The 12942-nt window shown below is 51.3% G+C and overlaps 1 protein-coding gene across 1 annotated transcript; it reads right to left on the bottom strand.

The window, feature by feature from the left end:
• Nucleotides 1-1165: 1165 nt before the first annotated feature.
• ZNF428 (zinc finger protein 428) lies at nt 1166-11861 on the bottom strand. The gene is given in 3 exon segments (XM_049787307.1): nt 1166-1705; nt 1707-1843; nt 11674-11861. Coding segments are annotated over 3 exon segments (582 nt in total). The 5' UTR covers nt 11750-11861; the 3' UTR covers nt 1166-1336.
• Nucleotides 11862-12942: the final 1081 nt, after the last annotated feature.

Here is a 12942-nt window from a genome sequence, read left to right on the forward strand (position 1 = left end):
AGGGATCAAACAGGTTGGCCACATGCAAGAAGGCCTTACCTTACTCCTGTACTATCTCTCCGGGCCTGTATTCCTGCCTGCCCCTGGCAGTGGTCCCTTCCTGACTCCAGTGCTATGAGGTCAAAGTGTTGCTTTATGCTCTGATGTATTCCCAGGACTTTGGACACAGCAAGGACTCATTAAGAACTCGGATCCCAAATCCTACTTCCCTGGCTTCCCTGAGAGCCTGATGATCTCCTGCAAATAAACTGCAGCAGCACTCGGGAGCGTTGGGGAAATGACAGCTGTAATTATAATTAAGGTTCTATTTTGGTCCATTCCTCGATGCACAACTCCTCAGAGGCAATGTATATATAAAGCTCTTGGAGCAGCACTTGGCATTCAGGAAGCAGAGCTCTGATTATAATTGAGGTCCTCTTTGTGAAGGAGCTCAGGCTGTCCTTCTCATGCGGCTGCCGGCTTTCAGGGGGCTTAGGTAGGCTGCCTGCCTTTACTGACCCCCTTGCCCATGAGCTGTCGCCAAGTGACTGATTCGCAGCTGTGGCAGCAGGAGCACCACTTTCATGGGAGGCTTATGAAGACTAGGAAGAGGACCCCTGCCCTGGGCACCTTTCCACTTTTGCCAGCAGGAGTAGACCCTGGCCACATGCAGGTGGGGTGACTGGCTGGAGGCCCTGGCCAGGTTCTCCGGTCACCATGTAGAGCAGGGGTCTCAAACTCGCGGCCCGCAGGCTGTTTGCGGCCCTCCGTACAACATTTTGTGGTCCTGCCCTAGAGGAATCTTGTTTTGTTTTGTTTTAGTTGTTTGGGTCACACCCCCCAATGTTCAAGGCTTACTACTGACTTTGCCTCCTGCGGCCCCCAGGTAAATTGAGTCTGAGACCCCTGATGTAGAGAAGGGGTGGTGCTCACAAGGAACCCCACAGGGACTACACTGTGAACAAAACACACACTGGCAACTGAAGCCTTCACATACTGGTGCTTCCGTCTGAGTACACGGAAAAGGACAAGGAATACATACAAGCGCTGAGTCACATTTTTGGGGCAACATAGAATCCCAAGTTCTCCCAGGGAACCAGGGGGATAAATGCCCAGGCACAAGTCACACACACATGTATGGTGTGCGCATACTCGTGCACACACACGAGCGCGCGCATGCGCTGGACTGACACAAAATTTGGCTTTTATTCTGGCCTTCACACATCTACTGCTATAACAACACAAATGGGCGGTACATCGACTCCCCCCACCCCCAACCACAGAGAACAGCTCAGTTTCCTCGGCTGTGCACCCACCCAGTCCTTCTGCCAAGCTCCCTAGGGGCAAGAGGCTCTTCCTACACCTCCCCCCGAGCATGCAGCATAAAGTGGCCATGCAGCTCCCCAAGGTTGTCGAAGGAATCTTCGCACTCGGTACACTGGTATGTGCCCTCCTCGTCTTCCTCCTCGTCTTCCTCCTCTTCCCTCCCTGTGGACCGACCCTCCCCAGCCCGAGGCAGCTCCTCCTCTTCCTCCCCGAGAGCCTGGACTTCAGGGGCCGGTGCTTCCTGGGGAGCTGAAGCGGGGCCACAGAGTCGGCAAGGTGGGGTGCCTGGCGGTGCCTCCCCAAGGAGTGATCGGCCACAGAGCTGGCAAGGCTGGGCAGGGGGCCCTGGAGGCTGGGCCGCACGGGGGGCGCGGCGGGATGGGCCCCCTCGGCCCCCCCCCCAGACGTTGCTTCACCTTGTAGCCGGGATCATATTCAGGGTCATCGGTAGTCTCCTCCTCCTCCTCCTCTTCCTCCTCATCCTCTTCTGAGTCCGGCTCTGAGAGGGTGTATTCCGAGTCAGAGGACCGCTCAGGACCTGAAAGGGGACAGAGAGGGGGAAACCAGTTGCCTACTGGCCATGGCCAGACTGACCCCTTCCAGCGGTGCAGAGAGTCTGGACAGAGCCTGCTCTCCCCCATGGAGGAGCCCCATACTCAGCTACCCAGGAGCCAGACAGGAAGCAAGCCAAAGTCTCATGAGAAGTGCCAAGTAGGGGCTTCAGAAAGATAAAGCAAGGACAGGAGTAATAAAGTCACGACCACCATGGCACCCGCTATTTGGAGAGAAGCCTGTTCCTACTGCTCAGTGGGGAGCAGAGAGCACAAGAGGGATGGAACCAGACTGGAGAGAGAGCACAGTGCAGGGCACTTCCCTTGCATGAAGACAACCTGAGTTCGATCCCCAGTACCCCATATGGCTCCCCAAGTATTGCCTAAGCACAGATCCAGAAGTAATCCTAAGCAATGTCAGGTGTGCCCCCCTCCAAAAAAAGGGAGGACATTACCTTTCTGTATTTTATTGTCTTTGCTCAGAGGTCCCTCTCACGGTGCTTAGGGGACCAAGTAGTGGCAGGGAATCAAACCAGGGCAGTAGCTCCCTTCCCTTTTACCCTTTCAATTTGTTAAAAAAAAAAAAAATTGGAGGGGGGTAGATATAGCAGGTAAGGTGTGTACTTACTTTGCAAGTGGCTGGCCCAGGGTTGATCCCTAAAATCTCATATGGCCACCCAAGCACCATCAGGAGTGATTCCTGAGTGCAGAGCCAGTAGTAATCCCTGACCACTGCTAGGTGTGACCCTCGCAGCAAAAAAAATTTTTTTGAAGATGAGGCAGAAGAAATACTATGGGGAAACGCATTTGCCCTGAACACAGCCAACCCAGGATCAATCCCAGGCACTACAGAAAGTCCCACATGCCCCAGCAGGAGTAATCCCTGAGCACCAAGCCAAGAGTAACCCCTAGAGCACAGTCAGGAATAAGCCTGAACACAGAGCCAAGAATAAGCCCAGAGCACAGAGCCAAGAGTAAACCCTGAACATGATATGGCCCAATAACACAAACAAAAATTAAAAATTTTGATGCACTTGGTGGCACTACAACAGCAGGGCAACCCCACTAAGGCATCCCTCTACTAAGCTACCCCAGGTCCCCTCAACATACTGTTCTTTTTTGTTTGGACTACACTTGGCAGTGCTCAGGGGCTATTCCTGGCTTTGTGCTGAAGGGCCACTACTGACAATGCTCAGAGGACCATATGTGGTGCTTCAAGAAAGGCAAGCATCTTACCTGCTATAGTCTCTCTCCAGCCTGAGGTACTATTCTTATTCCTGAAAGAGAAACTGGGAAAATCGAGGCCCAGAGAAAGTAAATGACTCAGACTACAGTCAGTCAACAGGGAGAATAGAGGTGATAGTTTAGAGCATCATTTCAGGGAAATAAACATTTCAACAGATACTTAAACAAATAAAAACATAATTCAGGAGTCAGAGAGAGAGAGAGGGAGAGTACAGTTGGTAGGGCACTTGCCCTGAATGCAGCAGACCAGGTTCAATCCCTAACACCTCATATGGTTCTTTGAGCCCCATCCGTAATGATCCCTAAGTTCAGGAAAAAGCCTTGAGAACCTGTGACCCTCCCAAGAGCAGTATGGGTATGCCCATCAATGTATGTGGTTTTATATAGTGACTTAAAACTGCAATATCTTAAATTGTTTTGTTGTTGTTGTTGTTGGTTTTTGGGTCACACCCAGCAGCGCTTAGGCTCTGCACTCAGAAATCACTCCTGGCCGGCTTGGGGGACCATATGGAATGCCAGAAGTCAAACAACCCGTCAGTCCTGGGACAGCAACAAGGCAGTGTGAGGCAAATGCCCTACTGCTGTGCTCTCTCTCCTGCCCCTTAAATCGTAAATACTACATATACCATAATACATATTAAGAATAATCCAAAAACAAACAAAAAAAATATAAAGGGGCCGGGAAGGTGGTGCTAGAGGTAAGGTGTCTGCCTTACAAGCGCTAGCCAAGGAACGGACCGCGATTTGATCCCCCGGCGTCCCATATGGTCCCCCCAAGCCAGGGGCGATTTCTGAGCACATAGCCAGGAGTAACCCCTGAGCGTCAAACGGGTGTGGCCCCCAAAAAACCACAAAAAAAAAAAAAAAAAGGAATATGAAAGATGGGCCCGGAGAGATAGCACAGCAGCATTTGCCTTGCAAGTAGCCAATCCAGGACCAAAGGTGGTTGGTTCGAATCCCGGTGTCCCATATGGTCCCCCGTGCCTGCCAGGAGCTATTTCTGAGCAGACAGCCAGGAAGTAACCCCTGAGCACTGCTGGGTGTGGCCCAAAAAACCAAAAAAAAAAAAAAAAAAAGAATATGAAAGATGAGGTCAGAGTGATAGCACAGCAGGTAGGGTTGACACAGCTGATCCAGATTTGGTCCTATCATCCCATATGGTTCTCTGAACCTGCCATAAGTCATTTCTTTTCTTCCTTTTATTTTGTGTGTGTGTGTGGGGGGGGCATACCTGGCAGTGCTCAGGGGTTACTCCTGGCTCTGCTCAGAAATAGTTCCTGGCAGGCTCAGAGGATCATATAAGTTGCCGGAAATCGTACCCAGGTTTGTCCCAGGTAGGCCATGTGGAAGGCTACCAGTGAGCTATCGCTCTGACCCTGCCAGGAACAATTGCTAAGTGCAGAGCCAGGAGTCACCCTTGAGCATTGCCCAGTGTGACCCTAAACACAAAAGCAAAAAGAATATGAAAGACATCTAGGAAAAGTTTAGGTTAACAAAATCATAATAATGAGGGGCCAGAGTGATTGCACAGTGGTAGTACGTTTGCCTAGCACGCACCCGACCTAGCAGCATCCCATATGGTCTCCCGAGCCTGCCAGGAGCGATTCCTGAGTGCAGAGCCAAGTAAGCAATCCCTAAGTGATACCAGCTGTGGCCCAACACCCAAAAATAAACAAATAAATAAAAAATATTGCCTACTGGCCATGGCCAGACTGACCCCTTCCAGCGTTGCGGTGAGTCTGGACAGAGCCTGCTCTCCCCCATGGAGGAGCCCCATACTCAGCTACCCAGGAGCCAGACAGGAAGCAAGCCAAAGTCTCATGAGAAGTGCCAAGTAGGAGCTTCAGAAAGATAAAGCAAGGACAGGAGTAATAAAGTCATGACCACCATGGCATTTTATTATTATTATTAAAAATATTATTATAAAAATATTATTATTAAAAATAATAATAATGAAAAAATGGGGGTCAGGGGCCAAGTGGTCTCAGGTGCACTGGAGGTGTTAAAAATGGGGGCCGGCGTGGTGGCACTAGAGGTAAGGTGTCTGCCTTGCCAGTGCCAGCCTAGGATGGACCGCGGTTCAATCCCTTGGCGTCCCATATGGTCCCCCAAGCCGGGAGCGATTTCTGAACGTATAGCCAAGAGTAACCCCTGAGCATCAACTGCGTGTGGCCCAAAAAACAAACAAAAAAAAAATGAACAGAAGTATGGGTCGGAGAGATAGCAAAGCAGTGGGGCATTTGCCTTGCATGCGGCCAACCCGGGAGGGACTCGGTTCAGTTCCCTGTATCCCATATGGTCCTCCAGCCTGTCAAGGGCAATTTCTGAGTGCAGAGCCAGGAGTAACTCCTGAGCACTGCTGGATGTGACCCAGAAACAAATCAATAAATGGATAAAGTTTTTTTTTTTAAAAAAAAAGAGCAGGGGCCGGGAAGGTGGCGCTAGAGATAAGGTGTCTGCCTTGTAAGCGCTACCAAGGAACGGACCGCGGTTCGATCCCCCGGCGTCCCATATGGTCCCCCCAAGCCAGGGGCGATTTCTGAGCACATAGCCAGGAGTAACCCCTGAGCATCAAACGGGTGTGGCCCAAAAACCAAAAAAAAAAAAAAAAAAAAAGAGCAAAACTAAATATGCAAGCCAAAGGCAACAACAATGGAATCAAGATATCCAAAAGTTAACAATCTAAACTTAACATGGGTCTGATATACTGGGGGGCTAGAGGTCGGGGGGTGATGGTATAAAATGTACTTGGGGGAACATTGGTGGAGGGAGGTCCACCTGGTTCTGAGACTGGCTCTATTTCATTGTATATGAAACCCAACTATGAAGAGAGATAGGACAGTGGGTAAGACACAATACCCAGCATCACATGGTCCCCTGAGCAGTGCCTGAGTGCAGTCATAAGTAATCCCAAACACTGCCAGGTATGGTCCAAACAGTGAAAAAAAAGGAGGGGTTTGGGGCAGAGACCGAAGGGTGGTGCAAGCGGTACGGCGTTTGCCTTACACGCAGCTAACCTAGGACAGACCACAATTCGATCCCCTGGCGTCCCGCAGTAGGGCATTTGCCTTGCAAGCAGCCAACCCAGGAGCAATGGTGGTTCAAATCCCGGCATCCCATATGGTCCCCCGTGCCTGCCATGGGGGACCCAAGCAGAGCTAGGAATAACCCCTGAGCACTGCTGGGTGTGGCCCCAAAATAAACAAACAAACAAAAAAATGATGCTTCAAATTCAGTTGAGAAAGAAGAAGAAAAAAAGGAAAAGGAAATAGGGTCAGACACAGCAAGGGTTTAAATGCTTGTCATACATACTCCTCTGAGCATCACAGGGTAGAGCCCTGAAGAGTTCCAAGTACCTCTGAGGATAGCCCTGATACCCCTGCATTGCAGTCCCAGAGCAGCATTTCATCCTAGCAGTTAACCACCAGCTCGCTTGACTGAGAACTGCAGGGATGGGGCCCTGAGCCTTATGAACACTGTTTAGGGAACCTCTCACCCCACAACACACACACCACTGATAGGAAAAGAATCGTAAGTGGACATAGTCAAGGAAAGAGTGACATGAATATTCCTTCAGGTGCTGGGAGGGATGGGGGAACCCAAAATATGCCCCCTCCATGAAAACAGTGTGATGAAGAAATCGCCATTTCTTCAGGTGAGGTGGCAACCCAAAGCCTCTCCAGCATGGCCCGGCCTTGCCTACACTCACCCTGGCTCGTCCTCAGTCTGCCAGCTGTTCAGATGGGCCTTGTTAGCACAGGCCCTTGTCCTTGCTCACGCTGACACACACCTTCAGCCTCTGTCATATCATGTGGACTTTCCCATCTCTCCTCTCCTGGCCAGTGTTGCCCTTCAAGTAAAACCTATGCAGCAACACCCTGACCACCCCAAGCCCCCTAAGCATGCCTGATGCCCCAGCTCAGCCCATTTTTGACTCTCACAACTATGTTCAACACTCACTGGCAGGCTCCTTGTCTGAAGTCCACTACTGTGGCTGCCAGCTCCCTGCTACCATGACACTTCTGGCACCTCTGACACTTTTTTGAACATGCCGATCTCTCCCAAGGGAATGTCTTGCCTGGGATTTATCCCCCTTCCCTTTGCTCTTCTGTTGCTGTTACTGCAACAGAATGGTGAAACGACAGGGGTCGCACACATACCTCTTGGTGGTACTCTCTGTTGTGATGCATTCTGCATGCAGGTCTCTTTCTTTTTTTTTGGTTTTTGGGCCACACCCAGCATTGCTCAGGGGTTACTCCTGGCTGTCTGCTCAGAAATAGCTCCTGGCAGGCACGGGGGGACCATATGGGACACCAGGATTCGAACCAACCACCTTTGGTCCTGGATCGGCTGCTTGCAAGGCAAACGCTGCTGTGCTATCTCTCCAGGCCCGCAGGTCTCTTTCTTTAATTTTTTTTGGTTTTGGGCCACACCCGGTGACACTCAGGGGTTACTCTAGGCTATGCATTCAGAAATTGCTCCTGGCTTGGGGGACCATGTGGGACACTGGGGGATCGAACTATAGTCCGTCCTTAGCTAGTGCAGGCAAGGCAGATGCCTTACCGCTTGCGCCACCACTCCAGCCCCTGCATTTAGGTCTCTCTTGAGTGTCCAAGCCAAGCTTTCCCATCATCCTTTAGACCTCCTTCCTCCTAGGTGAGGCATCCCAAGCAGCCACTTTTCCTTTGTCCTCCAGGTGTGAAGAGCCCAAGATTTCTCTTACCCATTCCTTCGTGAGCTGTAAAGTAAAGAGTTGTAATGGGCACCCACACTAATCTTACAGGCCGTCCAGGGGAAGCTGAAGTTGATCAGGAATGCAGGACGCAGGCCAGGCTTCCTTCTTTCTGATCTCAAACCCAAGTCTATCTTGTGTTTTATTTGTTTTAGGGCCACACTTGGCTATTCCTGGCATTGCACTCAGGAATCACTCCTGGCAGGCTTGGAGGAGTAAATGGGATGCCAGGAATTAAACCTGGTTGGCCACATGTAAAGCAAGTATCGTACCTCCAGACCCTACCCAAGGTCTTGTTCTCTCCACTGGGCTCCAGCTGTTCGAGCCTCTCCCATTACTGCCCTAGAGATGATGCCATCTCCCACATCTGATTAGGAACCCCTTTAGGTCTGACTTATCGTGGGGTTCCCCACACTGCCATGCACAGATATGTAGTTCAAATGAACAAGAGCAGCCCCCAAACAGCTCCATCCATCCTCCTTTGTCTCTCTGCCCATCCTGCAGGTGACCTCTGCCTTCCCTACGAGCCAATCCTGCTCCCCTTTCAAGTCCAGCTCCATGTCATTTCCTTTATGAGGTCTCTCTCCTGACTCCCCTTCCTCCTGCCTGCCTTTATGACAGCCTGACCCCCTGGGCAATAATATCTGTGTTTGGAGAGTGAAGACTCTTTAAAGGCAGCTGAACCCAAACCACAGCTGGTTCAGTCCTCTCTGGCCGGGGATGGGCCCATCTCCTCACTCTTCTCACCTCTGACCACACCTACTGCCCTCTCAGGGCCTTCAATGCCCACTATGACTTCATGCAGGTGGCTAGTGCAAGGCAATAGGGCCGTTGCCCACAGTTAGCAGGGCTTTCCTATCCACTGTGACGTCCAGAGCAAGCCCTTTTGCGCCCACCATGCCTTCTCCACCTGTGAGGCCCTCCAAGCCCAGCACATCTCTGGCAAGCTCTGGAGCCTCCAAGCCGACAGTGTCTCCCAAGACTCCTGCCTCCTTGAGGACCACTAAATCGACAATGCCCACCTCAGTACCCACCAAACAGTCAATGAACCCCAAATCAGTCACTAGCCCCAGCAGTTCTAAGTCTACCAAATGGGCAGATGCAAAGTCAGCTTCGTCTACCCAGTCAAGACATAAGTCCCAAGTACGTAAGAGGAAAAGAACTCCCAGCAAGGCCAGCACCGACACCAAGACCACCAGCACTGACACCAGGACCAGCACCGACACCAGGACCAGCACCAACACCAAGGCCAGCAAAGCCAAAAAGGTAAATCAGCAGCGGAGGAGGGGCACGCAAAGTCGGGGCAGAACTCCTGGCAGAAGGGGAAACCGCAGCTCCAAGAGGTCACCCAGCAGGGCCAGCATGTTCAGCCAGCTAAAATCTCAGGGAACCAAACTAGGTATGCTTGGCCAAATGAGAACTCCTACTTCCCAGCATAAGAAGGGTAAGGGTAAGAGCTATAGCCAGCCTAGAAGTAGCCGCAGGAAAAGGAGTGAGAGCCAGTCTAAATACACGAGAAGAGAGAGGAGTTACAGTCCACCGGGAACCTGGGGCATGGAAAAAACTTTTAGGTTGCTGAAAACCACCGGTAGAGCAAAAAGTTCTAGCCCCACCAACAGTTCCATCAAGGAAAAAAGTAAGAGCCGTTTCTGTCATCACTGTGGAGGGTGAGAAGTGACAGTCATATAATAATTCCCAGTAGGGAAAGAAGTTACAGCCCAACTGCAATCTTCAGAAAGTTCAAGCATTACAGCCTGGGTAGGGTACTCAGCAGGACCCAAAGTGACAGCCATTCTAGAAGCCCAGAAATGACCCGAAGTCTCAGTCATTCCAGCACCCCCAGTAGCACTGGAAGTCACAGCCAGCCTCGAAGGGCAAGAAGTCGCAGTCGAAAGAATGTCCAAAGCAGAGTGAGAAGTCACAGCTGGAAGAGAAATCATAGTCGGGCAAGAAGTGAGGCCCAGAAGGGAATTTCCAACCAGATAAGTCATTACTCATCTAGAAGCCCCAGCAAGGAGTGGATTCAGAGACAGTCCAGAAGCCCCAGCAAGGAAAGGGCTCCCAGGAGGTCCATGAGCCCCAGCAAGGAGAGGGCTCCCAGGAAGTCCAGGAGCCCCAGCAAGGAGAAGGCTCATAGCAGGTCTAGGAGCCCCAGCAAGGAGAAGGCTCATAGCCCCAGCAAGGAGAGGGTTACTAGGAGGTCCAGGAGCCCCAGCAAGGAGAGAGTTACTAGGAGGTTACTAGGAGTTACTAGGAGGTCCAGGAGCCCCAGCAAGGAGAGGGCTCCCAGGAGGTCTAGAAGCTCCAGCAAGGTAAGGGCTCCCAGGAGGTACAGGAGTTCCAGCAAGGAGAGGGCTCATGGCAGGTCTAGAAGCCCCAGTCAGGAAAGGGCTCACAGGAAGTCCAGGAGCCCCAGCAAGGAAAGGGCTCATAGAAAGTCCAGGAGCCCCAGCAAGGAGAAGGCTCACAGGAAGTCCAGAAGCCCCAGCAAAGAGAGGGCTCACAACAGATCTAGAAGCCCCAGTAAGGAAAGGGCTCACAGGAAGTCCAGAAGCCCCAGCAAGGAAAGGGCACTGAGGAGGTCCAGGAGCCCCAGCAAGGAAAGGGCTCATAGAAAGTCCAGGAGCCCCAGCAAGGAGAAGGCTCACAGGAAGTCCAGAAGCCCCAGCAAGGAGAGGGCTCACAACAGATCTAGAAGCCCCAGTAAGGAAAGGGCTCACAGGAAGTCCAGAAGTCCCAGCAAGGAAAGGGCACTGAGGAGGTCCAGGAGCCCCAGCAAGAAGAGGGCTCACAGCAGGTCTAGAAGCCCCAGTAAGGAAAGGGCTCACAAGAGGTCCAGGAGCCCCAGCAAGGAGAGGGCTCGTAGGAAATCCAGGAGCTCCAGCAAGGAAAGGGCTCCGAGGAGATACAGGAGCTCCAGCAAGGAGAGGGCTCACAGGAGATCCAGGAGCCCCAGCAAGGAGAGGGCTCGTAGGAAGTCCAGGAGCTCCAGCAAGGAGAAGGCTTATAGGAGGTCCAGGAGCCCCAGCAAAGAGAGGGCTCACAAGCAATCAGAAAGCCCCACAAAGGAGAGAGCTCGCAGGAGATCTAAAAGTCCCACAAAAGATAATGAACACAGAAAATTTGAAAGTCTCAACAAGAAGGATCATAAGCGATCTAGAAGCCCCAGTTGGGAGAAGGGACACAAGAGATCTATAAGTCCCAAAGAAAAGAAACACAGATTCTCGAGAAGCCCCGATAAGGAGAAGGTACACAGATACTCTAGAAGCCCCAGCAGGGAGACATTGGAACAGAGACATCCCCGAAGTTCTGATAAGGATCATGGGAGATCTGCAAGTCCCAATATAGAGAAGGAACACAGATGTTCTAGAAGCACCGATAAAGAGAAAGGACAGAGATATTCTAGAAGCCCCAGTAGAGAAAGGGGACACGGGAGATCTGCAAGTCCCAAAATGGAGAGGATTCAGAAACAATCCAGAAGCCCCCATAGGGGAAAAGTTCACCATCAATCTAGGTCCCCCAGCAGGGGGAGATCCAGTCGAACAGAAACTCCCACCAGAAGCAAAAAGGGCCTATCGAGAACCTCTAGGAAGGAAAGAGAACACAGTTCATCTGGAATTCTCAGAAAGGACAGACATCAGAATCACTTCACAACCTCAGCAAACAAAGTGCTTCCAGCCAGTCTACAAGCTCCAAAAGTCTCAGCTGGGAAGGGATCCCCAAACAGGGGACAGAGTCAGAATAAAACCTCCGGCAATACAAGCAGCCACTCCTCCAGATTTCTCAGCCAACCTCCAACCTTAAAGCTAGAACGGACAGCCACCTGGAAGGGCGCCTCACCTGGAGAGAGGTCCTCATCATCTTCTTCCAAGCTGGCATAGCCTCCAGTCTCTGCTGGTTCACGGGTCTCTGTCATGGCCGGAGGAGGGGACCGCAGACAGGAACAGCAGCAGCTGGCAATGTCTCCTCCCCAGCCAGCTCTTCAGTTACAACTTCAATCACAAGTTTCTAATGCTGGCTGGAAAGAAAAGGTCTGTGGTGACTCAAATATTTTTATATAGCATCCGGCTCCCTGGAGCAGCTGGTGTGCTCTATGCTGGAAGCAAAGACAAAGGCAGTTCTAGGTCTGTTTCTGAGTGCCTACAGCAGCCTGGTCTGCTGGCCCTGCCCCTTCTAAAGGCCCCTTCTAGAGGCCTTCAGTGCCATGCAACAGAACCCACTGGGCTCCTAATCATTGGTGTGTTGTATGGTAGGTAGAACTGAGAACAGAACATGGTCATCATATAGCCAAGTAGGAACTCTTCAGTTGTACTGAATTGTGAGAAAGACTGGGTTAGGGAAGAACTAAAGTAGCAGTTAGGGTCAGGGATTGCTTGGTGTAATGGGGATATACCAGGTTATATTTTTGGGGGGGTCACACCCAGTGATGCTCAAGGGTTGCTCCTGGCTTGAGGGACCATATGGGATGCTGGGGGATTGAACCGTGGTCCGTCCTGGGTCAGCCACGTGCAAGACAAATGCCCTACTGCTGCACCATCGCTCTGGCCCCTACCAGATTATTTAGTTTTTATTTGGGGCCACAACCATTGATGCTCAGGGGACCTTGTGGGATACTGGGGATCAAACTCCAGTTGGCAGGTGCAAGGTAGATTCCTACCAGGGGCGGGCGTAGAGATAGCACAGTGGTAAGGTGTTTTCCTTGCATGAAGCAGATCCAGGATGGACAGTGGTTTGAATCCCAGGATCCCATATGATCCTGAGGCTGCCAGAAGCGATTTCTGAGCAGCAAGCCAGGAATAACCCCCCTGAGCACCACCACCAGGTGTGACTCCCCTACCAGCTATAATCTCACTCCAGTTACTGGACTTCAAAGCAAAGCAAAAAATCCCTCTCCTCTAAAAATATATTTTTTTTGAAGTTCAGTAAACTTGTTCATATAAATTGATCTCTCCAAAGCACACCTCAAGCTCAAATATAGCCACTGCCTCTGGCCAATCTTTTGTTTGGGGGATATATCCAGCATTACTCAGGGTTTAGTTCTGACCAAACTCAGGAGCCACTCCTGGTAGTGCTTGGGAGAGCATAGGTATGCAGGGGATCAAACCGAAG

The sequence above is a fragment of the Suncus etruscus genome, chromosome 14 (assembly GCF_024139225.1).
Source record: "Suncus etruscus isolate mSunEtr1 chromosome 14, mSunEtr1.pri.cur, whole genome shotgun sequence".
Taxonomy (NCBI): domain Eukaryota; kingdom Metazoa; phylum Chordata; class Mammalia; order Eulipotyphla; family Soricidae; genus Suncus; species Suncus etruscus.